General features: G+C 43.9%; 1 protein-coding gene across 5 annotated transcripts in view; it reads left to right on the top strand.

Annotated features, from left to right (window-relative positions):
• Positions 1-14,622, top strand: part of Ttc23 (tetratricopeptide repeat domain 23) — a 98,937-nt gene that overhangs the window by 8,841 nt on the left and 75,474 nt on the right. For 2 of the 5 annotated variants that reach the window (XM_059273078.1, XM_059273070.1), the window contains exon 2: positions 12,706-12,905. In XM_059273078.1, the coding sequence (XP_059129061.1) occupies positions 12,726-12,905 (180 nt within the window). In that variant the 5' untranslated portion in view covers positions 12,706-12,725. The other 3 variants (XM_059273073.1, XM_059273065.1, XM_059273060.1) reach the window with 3 other exon arrangements.

Raw genomic sequence — 14,622 nt, 5'->3', positions numbered from 1 at the left:
TCCATCTTCAGCCTACAGGCCTAGAGTATCTGGCAGACTTTTCTATGAAGCAGGAATTTTGGACTGTCCTGCCTTGTGGCAATGTTCATCAGTTGCTTTCCTCTGTGTCCTACAGAATATCTGGCAGACTCTTCTGTGAAGCAGGAATTTTGAAGGACTGTCTTGCCTTTTTTTGGCAAAGTTCAACAGACTATTTCCTGTGTGTCTTGCATGTCCAATCTGCACAGCACATTGTCAGCAGTCAAAGGCAAGAACAGTTTCTTTGCCTAGTGGCTAATCTTGCCACAACAAAAGCAAACTCCATATGGAATGTCTTCAATGCCCATCATCTTCTCTGAAGTAAATTGATACTACCAGGAACAGATGTGTCTCATTGTCATGAAAAACCTTAAGTTAACAAAACATTTTAAATGCCATATTCTATAGCTCTTTGACATATTAAAGAACATCTATCTAGGGGCTGTAGAGATGGCTCAGAGGTTAAGAGCACTGACTGCTCTTCCAGAGGTCCTGAGTTCAATTCCCGGCACCCACATGGTGGTTCACAGCCATCTATAATAATATCTGGTGCCCTCTTCTGGCTTGCAAGGTTACATGGAGGCAGAATGTTGTATACATAATAAATAAATAAATCTAAAGAAAAGACCATCTATCTAAAATATATTTATTTAACCTAGAAAACATACCTAACATATCTACAAATTTGATTGTTATAAATGACTAACTATTGACCTGTGTTTCTTGACTATCCTGTGTAGTTTAAAATAATAGCGTTCAAAAACTACATCTTCTTATGTCTTTATTTTAAATGTTTTTCTTCATGCCCAGGTATGTTACTTCTCCATGCTTCCTGCCCACTAATTGCACAAGAGACAATGCTAGCATTTAGGCATTCACAGCTGCCTGCCCTCAGGGACCAGCATAAAGAGAATTTCCAGATTTGTCTATCAATAGTTTGCTGTTTTATTTTCTTCTTTCTAAAATTGTAATAATATACTACTTATGCTATTTTCCAATTGTTAGGATCCTGCCCTCATTCTTCCGGGTCTAATGCAAAAACTAGAACTTTACTTTACATTTTTAAATAAACTGCATTGGTACAATACCTTAAACAAGAGTAGAACCTTTAAAAAAAAAACAACCTTTTCAATATACAAAAATTCTTTAAACAAGTGTAGAAACATATACACAGGGTAACAAAATAACTTTAAATTTGTATCAATAAACTATATTCCCCTAAATGATAACAAACATCTATAACCCATCAAATAACCAAAAACCACCACACCCCACAACTCTTGGGAATGTGGGCATAGTTTTCTCCATACTTCTTCCTGCTATCTGTGGATGAAGATTCTCTAGGGCCCCAGAGAGAAAACTTGAGATAATGACCAAGTCCTGAGAAGACCAGCAGTGACCTTTGTTGATAGATATCACCTGTCAAGTCTGCCTGAGCAAACCTGATGCATATTAATTAACCCTGAAGGGATCCACAGCCTCTCATCTCCTGTGGGAACAAAACTCCAAGGATTTTTGATTTCCATTTGAAAAGTATATTTTTTGATTTACTTTTTTAAAGTTAGCCCTGAAGTATCTAGATTGGTTCAGTTTAGCAGTCCAGTTCACAATCCCATGTGTCCCAGCAGCTGTCTTTTCCTTCTCAACAGTCAGAACATTCAAAATCAACACAATAACAAACAGAATCCAAACTACCTGTGCATCTCCCATTTTACGTGGCTTTTTTCCTTTTATATTACTTTTACTCTCTTTAAAGACCATTTTTGAACAATTTATTTCTACGACTCTCTATACCCTTTTTCCTTCTTTCTTAAGCCTATGCACATGGTTAAACACATTGTAACCTGTTTAGAGGTTTTTTCCATCTGGACCTCCTTTAGTGCTTATCTCTAGTCTTTTTTGACCGCATAAGCAAACTTTTAAACTGCTAACCTACACCTGGTTTCTCCATGTGCCCATGGCTCTCAGATGGCTCCGCCCACTTCTCTGGTCTTGAAAACCAAGCATGAAACTCGAGGCCATTTGGAGGTTTATCTGACTGGAAACTTCAGTCAACCTTCCTAGAGCTCTCGAATGCCACTGCTTGCACTGCGGCAGGCGTTTTTACTTAGTTTTTTGTTAACATACAGGCTGCTCAGTGGCTCAGTGACCAGCAGAAACTGTCCTGCTGAAACTCTTAAAGAAGCGGTGTCCCTTTTTGTTGTTCAGCTTTCTCAGGCTCTAGATGGAAATTCGAGCCCCAAGTTATTGTTGTTGGTTGGCCTTTTGTGGGGTCCACCACCCAGCTCCCAAATAAATCACACATGGAGGCTTATTCCTAATTATTAATGCCCGACCTGAGCTTGGCTTAGTTTCTTGCCAGCTTTCCTTAACTTATTCCAACTACCTTTTGCCTCTGGGCTCCTCCTGTTCTCTAACTTCTGTAAATCTTACTCTTACTCTGTGGCTCGCTGTGTAGCTGGGTGGCTGGCCCCTGGAGTCCTTCTCCTTCTCTGGCTCCTAGCTCTCTCCTAGATTACACTCTCTGTATATTCTCTCTCCTGCCAGCCCTGCCCATCCTTTCTCCTGCCTTGCTATTGGTCAGTTCTTGATTAGCCTATCAGGTGTTTTAGATAGGCACAGTAACACAGCTCCACAGAGTTAAACAAATGCAATATAAACAAAAGTAACACACCTTAAAATAGTCTACTACACGCCCTCTTCTCTTAGGCCCCCTACATCTTCCCACAAGTCAGCACCAAGAAGTTACCAGCTGGAACACTGGGGACCCTCCAAATCCTGTTCTTGCATAGTTACCACCTACACAGATGAGGGGATCCCCTGATCTTCTAGTTGCTAAGTATTTTAAAGATCGCCCCCTGGAACTGGAAGGCTGAGATCCACTCCGGGCCTCTTCTGCTCACTGTGGTCTGAGGCCTATCGTGTGTCTCAGCACTCTACTAGGCAGGTCTGGAAGAAGGACTAGCATCCATTGATTGGGTAAGTCTGACTGGCAGTTGTGAGTGCGACTGAGAAAGGCCTGTGAAGCTGAGTTCAAGGCCGGCAGGGAGAAGGTGGTATATGGAGCCTGGGCTGATTTCGAATGAAAATTTAAGCCCCAGCTATGGCTGTTACAAAGAAAGGAAAAGCAGCTGCCGATAAGCGTGTAGCTCAAAGTAAGTGAACTGAAGAAGAGGTCTTCAAACCGATGGTGTTCTTACATGGCCCTAGACACCCTGAAAATGTGTATTTGAAGCAAGGTCACTGATTCAGATCCTTGTGGAAGTCAGACAGATAGCATGACTCCTGTCGTTCAGAAACACACATTTACGTTGGCAGTTAAACATCTCTGAGATTAGAACACATACTACAGTTAAGGGCAAGTCGCAAATGATGTGTGAAATAGCAGTGTCCTAGAGCCAACAATGAAATCTGGGGACTGAGTGGCATGGGCCAGGAAAATCACACCCCTCTGTGTCCGCTGTATCCCTCTCACTTCAGAAGAGAGACGAAAACAGAAACTTGCTATCACACCCGAAGAGAAACAGCAGCACCATGACAAATGGTGACTACTCTGCTATGCCCAGGAGCCAACGGGGAGCTGTGGTCCCCGGAGAGCTCGTGAGTTCCCTGGCATGTAGGGACAGCGACCTCTTTGCCCTGGCTGACTATTGCCTGGGCCTAATGTTGGCAGATGTTCTGAGTTTTCCAAGAAGACAGAAATCTAGGTCTTTATGTGAAATTCCCATTTGCTCATTTGTTTCAATTAGCTTATGAAATAACAGGTTTTCTCATATCGTTTTCATGCTTGCCTAGGTTTGATGGGTTCTCCCTTTCCCTCCCATTTCCCCAACCAGGTGCCCTCCCCCCTCTAGTTATCCAGCTTCTACTTTCATATCACATAGGTTCCATTACCCTCCCCACCTCTCTCCCTCAATGCCCACCCCCCCACCTCTTGGGCAACTTCCTGGCTTTGCCCACTTACTTCCTCCTAGATGTACATATATAACAGTCCCAAAGCTAGGATCCACATACAGGGAGAACATGTAATATTTGCCTTTCTTAGCCTGGGTTACTCCGGTTAATATAGTATTTTCCAGTTCCATCCATTTTCCTGCAAGTCTCATAATTTAAATTTTGTTAGTGGGTGAATAAAATCCCACTGTGTACATGTACTACATTTTTATTATCCATTCATTTTTTTGATAGACATCTAGGCTGATCTCATTTATAATCCTTGCATTGTGACTAGAGCAACAGTAAACATTGGATGTGCAAATATCTCTGCAGTAGGATGTAGAGTCCTTTGGATATATGCCTGCCTAGGAGTTGTGTAGCTGGGTCATATGGTAGTTCTATTTTTATTTGTTTGAGAGCCTTATAATATTGAAATAATGGCTCAGTTTTAACGAAAATACTTTAGTAAAAAAATTCGTGTTATATCCTACCTATGAACACTCTGTATATGCATGTATATATGTATGTGTATTTGTTTTGTTGTAGGGATATGGTATTAAGAGGCAGAATGAAGCAAACCACTTTTTATCATGAAAACATAAAAAGAGAAAGCTATTTCAAAGCTTAACATTAGGTTCATAGGTCCAAAATAACAAATTTTGAGTGGAAGCTATAAGATACTAGAATTTTAGCAAATCATTAAAAGATTGGAGTCCTGTTTCTGGACCTGTGATGTTGTTCAAGTAATTTAGCTTCTCTCAGCTTCACTTTCCTCATTAATAAAATAGGAGTAGCAATAATAAAATAGGAATAGCATTGTCTGCCCACTGAAACTGCACAGTAGTAATAAGAGTCCTGTGTGATAAAGATGGGAAGCATCAAGCTTTACCGAATTATCAGTTGTTAGTGTTGCCAGAATCCTACAGGCAGTTGGGATAGTGCAAGTTCTTGAATCTCAGCATCTGAACGACAGTCTAGGCTATTTATCTAGACCATAACACCTATTGAAACAGCCATCTCATCAGCCAACATGGGTTGGACAGATGAGGAAGCAGAAGGCAAGAAGATACTTTTTAAAATACCAACCAACATCTCGGGATGCAACACAGTACTGGGTCGGTATAGTGGGGCTTAGGCACAGTTTGGATAATTGGTTTTTAGGGGATGCCCAGGAGTGAGAAAGTCAGTGGAAATGTGTAGCAGCCTCTACAGCTTTCTCACACTGGGACCTTGGGCACTTCCTCCATCTCTGTTTGACTTCCATTCCATATTGCTATCAAGTGTAGCCATAAGTTTCTCTGGTCCCACCCAGCCCCTCGGTCCCTCAGCTGCTTATAAAATAATCATTCAGAGGCTTAATATTACTTACAAACTGTATGGCCTATGGCAGGCCTCTTGCTAGCTAGCTCTTATGTCTTAAATTAACCCATTTCTATTAATCTGTGTTTTGCCATGTGTTCCGTGGCTTTACTGCATGCTGTTCCTTGGGCGGCAGGCTGGCATCTACCCAGACTCTGCCTTTCTCTTTCCTGTCTCTCTCCTTGGATTTCCTGCCTGCCTCTAAGCTGCCTTGCCAGAGGCCAGAGCAGCTTATTTATTCACCAATGGGAACAACATATATTTACAATGTACAGAAAGACATCCCCAGCAATCAAGGGAAAGAAAAGCTCCCTTTTTCTTAGTAGAAACCTGTACTGGCTGGTCTTGTGTGTCAACTTGACACAAGCTAGTCATCAGAGAGGAAGAAGCCTCAGCTAAAGAAATGCCTCCATGAGATCCAGCTGTAAGCTATTTTTCTCAATTAGTGATCAATGGGGAAGGCCATCGCTAGGCTGGTGGTCCTGGGTTCTATAAGAAAGCAGGCTGAGCAAGCCAGGGGAAGGAAGCCAGTAAGCAGCATCCCTCCATGGCCTCTGCATCAGCCCCTGCCTCCAGCATCCTGTCCTGTTTGAGTTCCTGTCCTGACTTCCTTTGGTGATGAAGGAAGTGTAAGCTGAATAAATCCTTTCCTCCCCAACTTGCTTTTTGGTCATGGTGCTTCATCACAGCAATAGAAGCCCTAAGACACCATCCTTTCTGATGCCTGTAAATCTTTATTTTGACTTTTTTTCCCTAAGGATTTTAAAATTTGAATTACGTGTGTAAGTATGTGCACATGAGTGCAGATGGTTTGAATTCCGTGTGTAAGTATGTGCACATGAGTGCAGATGATTTGAATTACGTGTGTAAGTATGTGCACATGAGTGCAGATGGCCCTTTGAGACCAGAAGAGGACATGGGATCCCCCGGAGCTGGGGTGAGAGGTGGTTGAGAACATCAAAATGTAGGTTCTGCCAACTGACCTCGGGTCTGCTGCAACAGCAGCGTGAGCTCTTGGTAGCTGAGCTGTGTCTCCAGCCCCCAGAGCTCTGCTTTAGACTATGAAGGCGTCAACACACTTTCTCCAGCCTGTTTCAGTTGACCTCTAGCCAGCCTCGAATGGTATTTGGAAGTAAGGATGAAAAAACAGTATGCCCTTAGTAAAAGGACGGATCCATCCCCAGTACCAAAAAATAAAACCACTCAGAAGTAGCCATATGTTTCTAACTTCCAAAGGGAACATTTTTTATGTGAATTTCTTTTACAATCTCAAATTCGGTTCAAGTGAACAAAGTTAATCGTCTTCTTAAACTGGCTTCTTCGTTTTATCCTGCTGCTTCTATCCACGGCATCATTGTGTTTTTCTGGGAAGGGCGAGGTCATAAATAAGCCAGGCTCGTTGTAGTGCAAAAGCAGCCATAGACGTTATGTAAGTAAATGAATGTGACCAGTTTCCAATAAAACTTTATTGTAAACCAGCCACAGGACTTGTCCCAGAGTGATTAAATACTAAGCCTAGATCTCCAGCATGCCCAGAATGAGAATGGTGGGGTCTGTCTTCACTGTCTTCCTTTAAGTTATGTATCTAAGCAGATCTCAGGTTACAGCAAGCATTCCATTCAGCAGCCCCACACCCTCCCCCTCCCCCACACACACCTTGCTTCTGTTTCTCTAACTTCCCACTGCCACCATGTAACTGACTTAATTCTGTATAGTCACATTAGTATGTTCATTAACTATTTTTAACTTTGGGTGAGGAGGTGATGGTTAGACCGTATACCTTTACTGAGGACATACGAGACTTTCTTGGGAGATGCTTTAACGTATGTTAAGAGCATTATAAATTTATTTTATTTTTATTGTTTGTGCGCTTGTGCGTGAGTGTGCATTTGTATGGAGGTCAGACACTGTAGGTGTCCTTCCTCAGGATCCATCCACCTTGATTTTTTTTTTTTTTTTTTTTTTTTTTTGAGATGAGATCTCTCACTGGGATCTGAGATTCGATGTTTAGGCTAGGCTAGCTGTCCCTGAGTCCCGAGGATCCACCCGTCTCTGCCTCCCACACAATGGGATTACAAACACACACGGCCAAATCTAGATTTTTTTTTTTTTTTTTAAACCTGATTTCTGGGAATCAAACTGAAGTCCTCGTGTTTGCAAGGCTGGCGCTTTGCCAGCTGAGCCGTCTCCCGGGCCCTAAGTCAATAAGTCAGTTTTTGTGGAAAATGCCGCTCTGAATATAAAGACAATCAGGCTACAATTTAGAAGTTAGAACTTCCAAATGCATGCAGTAATTAGACTTGTGTTCTTAGGTGGGACTCTGGCACCCTTTTAAAATATGACTATTTGTACTTTGATGTGTGTTATGGGAATGTAGCTGGCACACTGAAGCTACCACCATTCATGGTTTGTAAGAATGAATCTGAAGTAACCATTGGGGCTTGTTTTGTTTGTTTGTTTGTTTGTTTGTTTGTGGTTGTCAAGGCAGGGCTTCTCTGTGTAACAGCCCTGGCTGCTCTGGAACTCTGCTCTGTAGACCAGGCTGGCCTTGAGTTCACAGGGATTCACCTGCCTCTGTCTTTCCGAGTGCTGGGATTAAAGGCGTGTGCTACCACTCCCAGCAGCATTTTGGTTTTTTAAAAGCATATAGATTTAAAGAAAAAGTTAACCAATGTGAATATGGACTGAATACTGAGATATAAAAGTCATCAGGATGGCACCAGAATGGCTAAAGCTTGAAAGTCAATGGCCACTCCATCTCTCAGAGCTTGGTGACGTTGTCTGCGAATTAGAGATTAATAGCCTCAGCAATACCTTCATCCCTCTTCCCTGTTAAAAACCAAATAAAGTCAGTCACACATTTAGCTTGAAATCAGTGCCTTTCCAGCCTGAAACAGCCTCCCACTTTGCTCCTATAAGATGGGGGGGTACCTCAGGCAGTATTTACAAAGTGCTGGTTCCATAAGCTTTATGCTCTGGGGAAGGTGGGGAGCCTCTCGTGGTCAAAAGTGTGGGAAAGTACTGTCTGTGAGAAAGTCTTGGGTGCTATGCCACGTCCGAGGCTTAGAAAGAAGTAAAACGGTTGCTCCTTATCTACCCATTTATTAGATTGTAGGGCCCTCCTTTTGTTGGCCCTCCTATATTTCTGTTTGCCGACTCTTCATCACATCTGTCAGTAGCCCTCCTGGGGGAAGCACAGTAACATCTGTGGCTCTGGTGTGCCATGCTCACTGCACACCACACACCCTGCCAGCAGCTGGCCATGCATTCATCTCGTGTTCCCAATTCCAAAGGTTGCTGGATATTCCGTCGCTTTGCTTGGGTGCTTTCTCCTCTCTGCCCTTGCCCTCCAAAGTCTTTGCAAACCAGCCGAATGCCCCTGCCACAGTGGCTCCCATTTCTGAAGTCTGACTAGCCGCCAGACTTCTGCAGTCTTTTTGCCTGCTAGATTTTACTTTCCTGGGCTCCCATTTTCCACATTGTACACTAGTACGGTACGTTGCCGATAGCAGAACCCAATAAATGTTGAGTTGATCACTAAATGAACGAAGGCAGGATGAAACTCAACGTGCTGCTGAAGCAAGTGACACAATCAGAGTTTGACAAATCCCAGCAGAGAAAGGCTGGTTTATATGTATGTTTTTTAGCACCTTTATTAACTGGCACAAAAGTGTAAGTTTGATAAATTTTGACAGGTGTATGCTCATAAACAACCATCATAATCCTATAATATGGACATGACCGTCAGAGCAAACGCTCCTCGTGCTCCCTTGTAATCATTCCATTACACACACACACACACACACACACACACACACACACACACACACACACGCGTACCCTCCCCCTCTTTCCCTACCTGTCCTCTCCTTGCCTTTTCTCACCAACACCAAGCACTCTTTGCAGTCCACTGTGAGGCACCACTGAACTGCTTCAGATCACCAGCCATTGGGTTAGACTTCCTTAAACTGTACAGGAGTAGAGTCACGCAGCGTGTATTCCGCCCCCACCTTGGCAGAACTCTGTTGAGATTTACTCGCACAGCACAGTCAATCCTTTTTCATTGTTGAGTAGTGTTTTTTTTTTTTCTGTACAGCTATACCAGAGTTTGCTTTGCCATTTACTAATTGAGCTGTGCTGACTAGTTTTCTTGTTACTGTTGTCAACTTGACACACACTGGGGTCACCTGGGAAGAGGGAGCATCAGTTGAGAAGATTCCTCCATCTGACTGGCCTATCACATCAAGTCTATGGGCATTTTCTTAATGATTGATGTGGGAGAGCCCAAATGACTGTGGGCGGTGCTACTCCTGGGAAGGTGGTCCTGAGTTGTGTAAGAAAGCAGGCCAAGCAAGTGATGGAGAGCAAGCCAGTAAGCAGCACCCCTCCATGGTCTCTGTTTCCATTCTGTCTCTGGATTCCTGCTTGAGTTCCTGCCAAGACTTGCCCTAATAATGGACTGTGATGTTGAAGTGTAAGCCAAATAAATCCTTTCCTACCTCAAGTTGCTTTTGGTCATGGTGTTTATCATGACAACAGGGAAGCAAACTGATTCAAAATCTCATGTAGCAGAGGGTAGTCTTGAACTCACTTTGTAGCTGAGGCTGACCTTGAACTCCTGATCCTCCAGCCTCCACCTCTCAAGTGCTGGGTTTACAGGCATGAATGACCACACCCAATTTATCTTATTTTGAGTACATAGTGTTTCTTTTCTCCTGACTACTAATGGTTTTCTTTTTCACAGTTTTGGGTTATGATGGGCCTCTGTGCATTTTCTTTGTGTTTCTGAGTTTACTGCTCTTTGGACTCCAGGATCCCTGGGTTTGTACTTTTCTCAATTTGGAAAAAGTCTGGCCGTGAATTGTTCCCATGGGCCTGCCGTCTGCTTGCCTTTAGAGACCTAAATTATCTGCATATGGTGCCTGTTGCTGTCGCCTCGCAGCTCAGTCACTGGGTTTCCTTTCCATAGTTTCTGTTGCTGTGTCTGCAAGTCCACTCTTCCCCTCTACAGTGCTTAACCTGTCACCCACGTAGATCCTACCTAGAATGTGTTTTTCTTATTTCTAAGTTCTATTTGAGTCTTTTGAAGAAGTTTTTCTCCATGGAATTGTATTCCATGGAATGCAACTACAATAAATGTTGTGATGTCTTTTTCTGTTGATTCAACATCCACATTAATTGGGTGTTGGTTTGAGTTCAATGTTCTCATCATGAGCCTTTATTTCCCGAATCTCTCCTTCATCAGGTAACTCTAAGCAATGTTGGGTCTGGGGTTAATTATTCTCTACGACTGAGGAAAAATCACCTTTCTGAGTACTTGACCCAATCCGTCATTTTCTTGTTTGATTTCTGGGAATAGACAGTGCCAACCTGAATGGGTACTAGGCACATTCTTTTTAAAGTTACAGAAGGTTCTTTCTTACACACTGATTAACATCTTTCCCCGTATCTGAGGGGACTCCTCAGTTAATCTCAGGCCCTCTTCCTGTGCGGCATTCTCCATCTCAGTAAACTGGCATGTTACCTCTAGCCACATTCGTCTCCCAAGCTCTCAGTTCTCTTCCTTCCCAGGGTCCACTAGTGACTTCTTGGGTCCTTCTCCCTTGCCCTGTGTCCTAGAAACACTCAAAATAATAAACTGAGGCAATTGAGGTCTTGGTTTGTTTACTTTTTTCTTCCTTCTTCCTTCCTTCCTTCCTTCCTTCCTTCCTTCCTTCCTTCCTTCCTTCCTTCCTTCCTTTCTGTCTTTCTTTCTTCCTTCCTTTATTTCTTCCTTTCCTCCTTTTCTTTCTTCTTCTTCTTTTTTTTTTTTTTTTTTGAGACAAGGTTTCTCTGTATAGCCCTGACTGCCCTATCCTGGAACTCACTCTGTAGACCAGGCTGGTCTCAAACTCATAGAGATCCACCTGGCTCTGCCTCCACAGTGCTGGGATTAAAGGCGTGCGCCACCACCACCCAGCTCATTGACTTTTTTCATTTCTCAAGAATCAGTGTCTTCAGAGATTGTGGGAGTGGCCAACCAATAACTGGTCCGGCCTGAGATCCTTGCATACCTCTAACACTGCCTAGAATGCCAGGATCCAGAGGCTGGATGGCCCAGGACCCAGAGGCTGGATGGCTCACAGACCTGGGATAGAACCAAACAGGACTGGAGAAAAAAAAAAATGTCAATGTAATGATGCCTAATGATAGTCTACTATACTCATAGATTGGTACCTAGCCCAGTTGCCATCAGAGAGGCTTCATCCAGCAACTGATGGAAACAGATGCAGAGACCCACAGTCAAACATTAGGCCCAGCTCAGGGAATCCTGCTGAAGAGAGGGATGAAGGATCGTAGGAGCCAGAGGGGTCAAGGACATCACAAGAAACCCCACAGAATCAATCTGAGTTCATAGGGGCTCACAGAGACTGAACTGACAACCAGGGAGCCTGCATGGGACTAACCTAGGCCTGCTGCATATATGTGACAGTTGTATAGCTTGAGGAGCAGGGGCTGTCTCTGACTCTTTTGCTGGCTTTTGGGACCCTACTCCTCATACTGGGTCGCCTTGCCCAGCCTTAATACTTGGGGAGGCGGTAAGTCTTACTGCAACTTGATATGCCGTGTTTTATGCATATGCACGGGAGGCTTGCCCTTTTCTGAATAGAAACGGAGGAGGAGTGGATGGGGGTGCAGGGCAGAGGGGAGATGGGGAGGGACTGGGAGGATAGGAGGGAAAAAATCACTGTCTGTTGCCAGGGTCCTGTTTTTTTTTTTTTTTTTTTTCAAGACAGGGTTTCTCTGTGTAGCTTTGGTGCCTATCCTGGATCTTACTCTATAGACCAGGCTGGCCTCAAACTCACAGAGATCCACTTGCCTCTGTCTCCCGAGTGCTGGAATTAAAGGCGTGTGCCTGGCCAGGGTCCTGTCTTTTAAATCTTTTTTGTTTTGTAACTTTTTTGTCTGTCTAGGGTTTTGTTGTTTTTGTTCTCTTTTGTTTTGTTTTTGTTGTTGTGATTATTTTAGGCAATAAGATAAATTACTCCATCTTATCCATATTGAAAGATTAACAACAATCATTTGCTTTCTGCCTCAGGGTCAGTTGGAGTTCAGTTGATTCAATATGTACTCACTTCACACAGCATCCTTGTGAATTGTTTGGACTCAGCATCATTTCTGTTGGGATATCTGTGTTTTGTTTAGCGGAAATAAGCCTGAAACTTTAAAAAGAACTCAACACCAGCCACCACGCCCTTTTGAGATGGAAGGTTTTTCATTTTAAAGAAGTCATAGGCATATTTTGGCATTTTCCTAGCTGTTAACCTGGAGTTCTAGAGACAAAAGTGTGAATTTTTTAAAGTGGCTCTGAAAACGATCGCTTAATGCCTTTCTCTTTCATCTGACGATTAGAGGACAATGTGTATGAGAACATGCAGGAATCACAGGAAGTCCCCATGTCCAGCCACCTTGACGAAGTCGTTGCTGCTGTCAGCGTCACTTCTAAAAAGAGGACCCCAAACAAGCTGCCTCAGACAGCACTGTTCCAGGCCCCTCGAGAGAAACTCCACCTGTGCGCAGAGAGAGCAAAGTCCTACTCCAACAGCCATGAGGTAAGGAACCTTGAGGTCACGCTGCTCCTGCTCCCCGAGCGTTGAGCCCGCATCACAAGCCTGAGAAGCAAGGTAGATGGGACTACATTTCTAACCTCAGGCCTGTGAGGTTCCAGAGAGTCCTTAAGAGAGAGCCTGCCTTCTGTCCAGTGTAGGCCCTCCCACTCCCAGCTCTGCGGTTGGCACGCCAATAGCAAATGTTTACTGGGTATAATGATTGGCCTTCATTGTCAGCATGACTGGATTCAGAATCATTAGGAGAGTGGGATGGGGGCGTGTGTGTGTGTGTGTGTGTGTGTGTGTGTGTGTGTGTGTGTGTGATGTCTGTGAAGGTGTTTCCGGAAAGGAACAACTAGAAGTTAAAGGCTCGTGCTGACTGTGTACCTGTGGTGCATCCCCATGGGCTTAGGCTCTAGGGAAATGGAAGAGGAGAAAGGAAGAAGCGTGCTGAGGGCCAGCATTTCCCTTTGCTTCCCGACTGCTGTGATGTGGCCACCCCTGCTCCCACACTCTCCTTGTTGTGATGGACTGAGCCCTCAGAACCCCTGGGCTAAAGCAAACTCCTCATTAGTTGTTTCTATGGGGTATTTTGATCACAGTAACAGAAAGTTCAAGAATATATTGACTTTTAGTACGTGCCAGACCTACAGTGGTTCACAGCCCAGATTGCATGAAATTTCTGCTTCCCTGAAGCCTGTTCTGGTGCTCTTTCCTTTCTTGTTCCCTCCATCTTCCTTCCTATCCCCCCCTCACAAAGGTTACCCAGTCACTCACTCATTCTCATATGCCAGGCCCTGTCTGGCCATTCACTTATTGCACAAATATCTATTGTATGTCTAATGTCTTCCTAGTGTTGTGAAAGTGCCCGATGCATATAGGGGAAGATCACAGGCTTAGAGGAATTTATATGTGTTTGAATTGAGATGTCAGAAAGACGGTCATCGTGACAAGTTCTGGAGCAGCTTATGAGAGACAGTTGTGTAGCTTGGTCTGTTTGGGGGGGCCCTGGCAGTGGGATCAGGATCTATTCCTGGTACATGAGCTAGTTTTCTGGAGCCCATTACCTATGGTGGGATACCTTGCTCAGCCTTGATGCAGGGGGGAGGGGCTTGGTCCTGCCTCAACTGAATGTACCAGGCTTTACTGACTCCCCATGGGAGACTTTACCCTTTTGGAGGAGGGGAAAGGGGGTGGGGGTTAAGGCTGGGGAGGAGTGGGAGGAGGGATGAGAGGAAGATCTGTGGTTGGTATATAAAATGAATAAAAAATTTTCTTAAATTAAAAAAAGAGGAGAAAAAAAGAGTAAGAATATTCTCCCATATAACCACAGCACAGTGATTGAAATTAGGAAACTAATACTTACGTAAAAGTGTCACATAATTTGTAAACCCCCCCGCCCCCGGAAAAAAAAACACCAGATCTATGAATAGATATGAGTCCACACTGAGTATAGATGCAGTATCTCTTCGGTCTCCTTCAATCTGCTGCAGTGATTACTTACATTGTTCTGTTAGTAAGTCAAACTTGGGAGTCAGATATTGGGGTAAAAACCTGATTGATCAGGGAAGCAGCAAAGACAGATGCTACCAGTGACCTCCTCTTTCTCTCTCCTTCCTCAATCCAAAAGGGGCCACGAATCTTTCTAAGCCCCTCCCTACTACTTCCTGTGTCTCTCTATATGTCCTGGGCCTCCAAAACCTCCATGGCTAATTCTGGT

Source organism: Peromyscus eremicus, chromosome 1 (assembly GCF_949786415.1).
Source record: "Peromyscus eremicus chromosome 1, PerEre_H2_v1, whole genome shotgun sequence".
NCBI classification, from domain to species: domain Eukaryota; kingdom Metazoa; phylum Chordata; class Mammalia; order Rodentia; family Cricetidae; genus Peromyscus; species Peromyscus eremicus.
The sequence above is the reverse complement of the archived record's forward strand: the minus strand, read 5'-3'. Positions and strand labels throughout refer to the sequence as shown.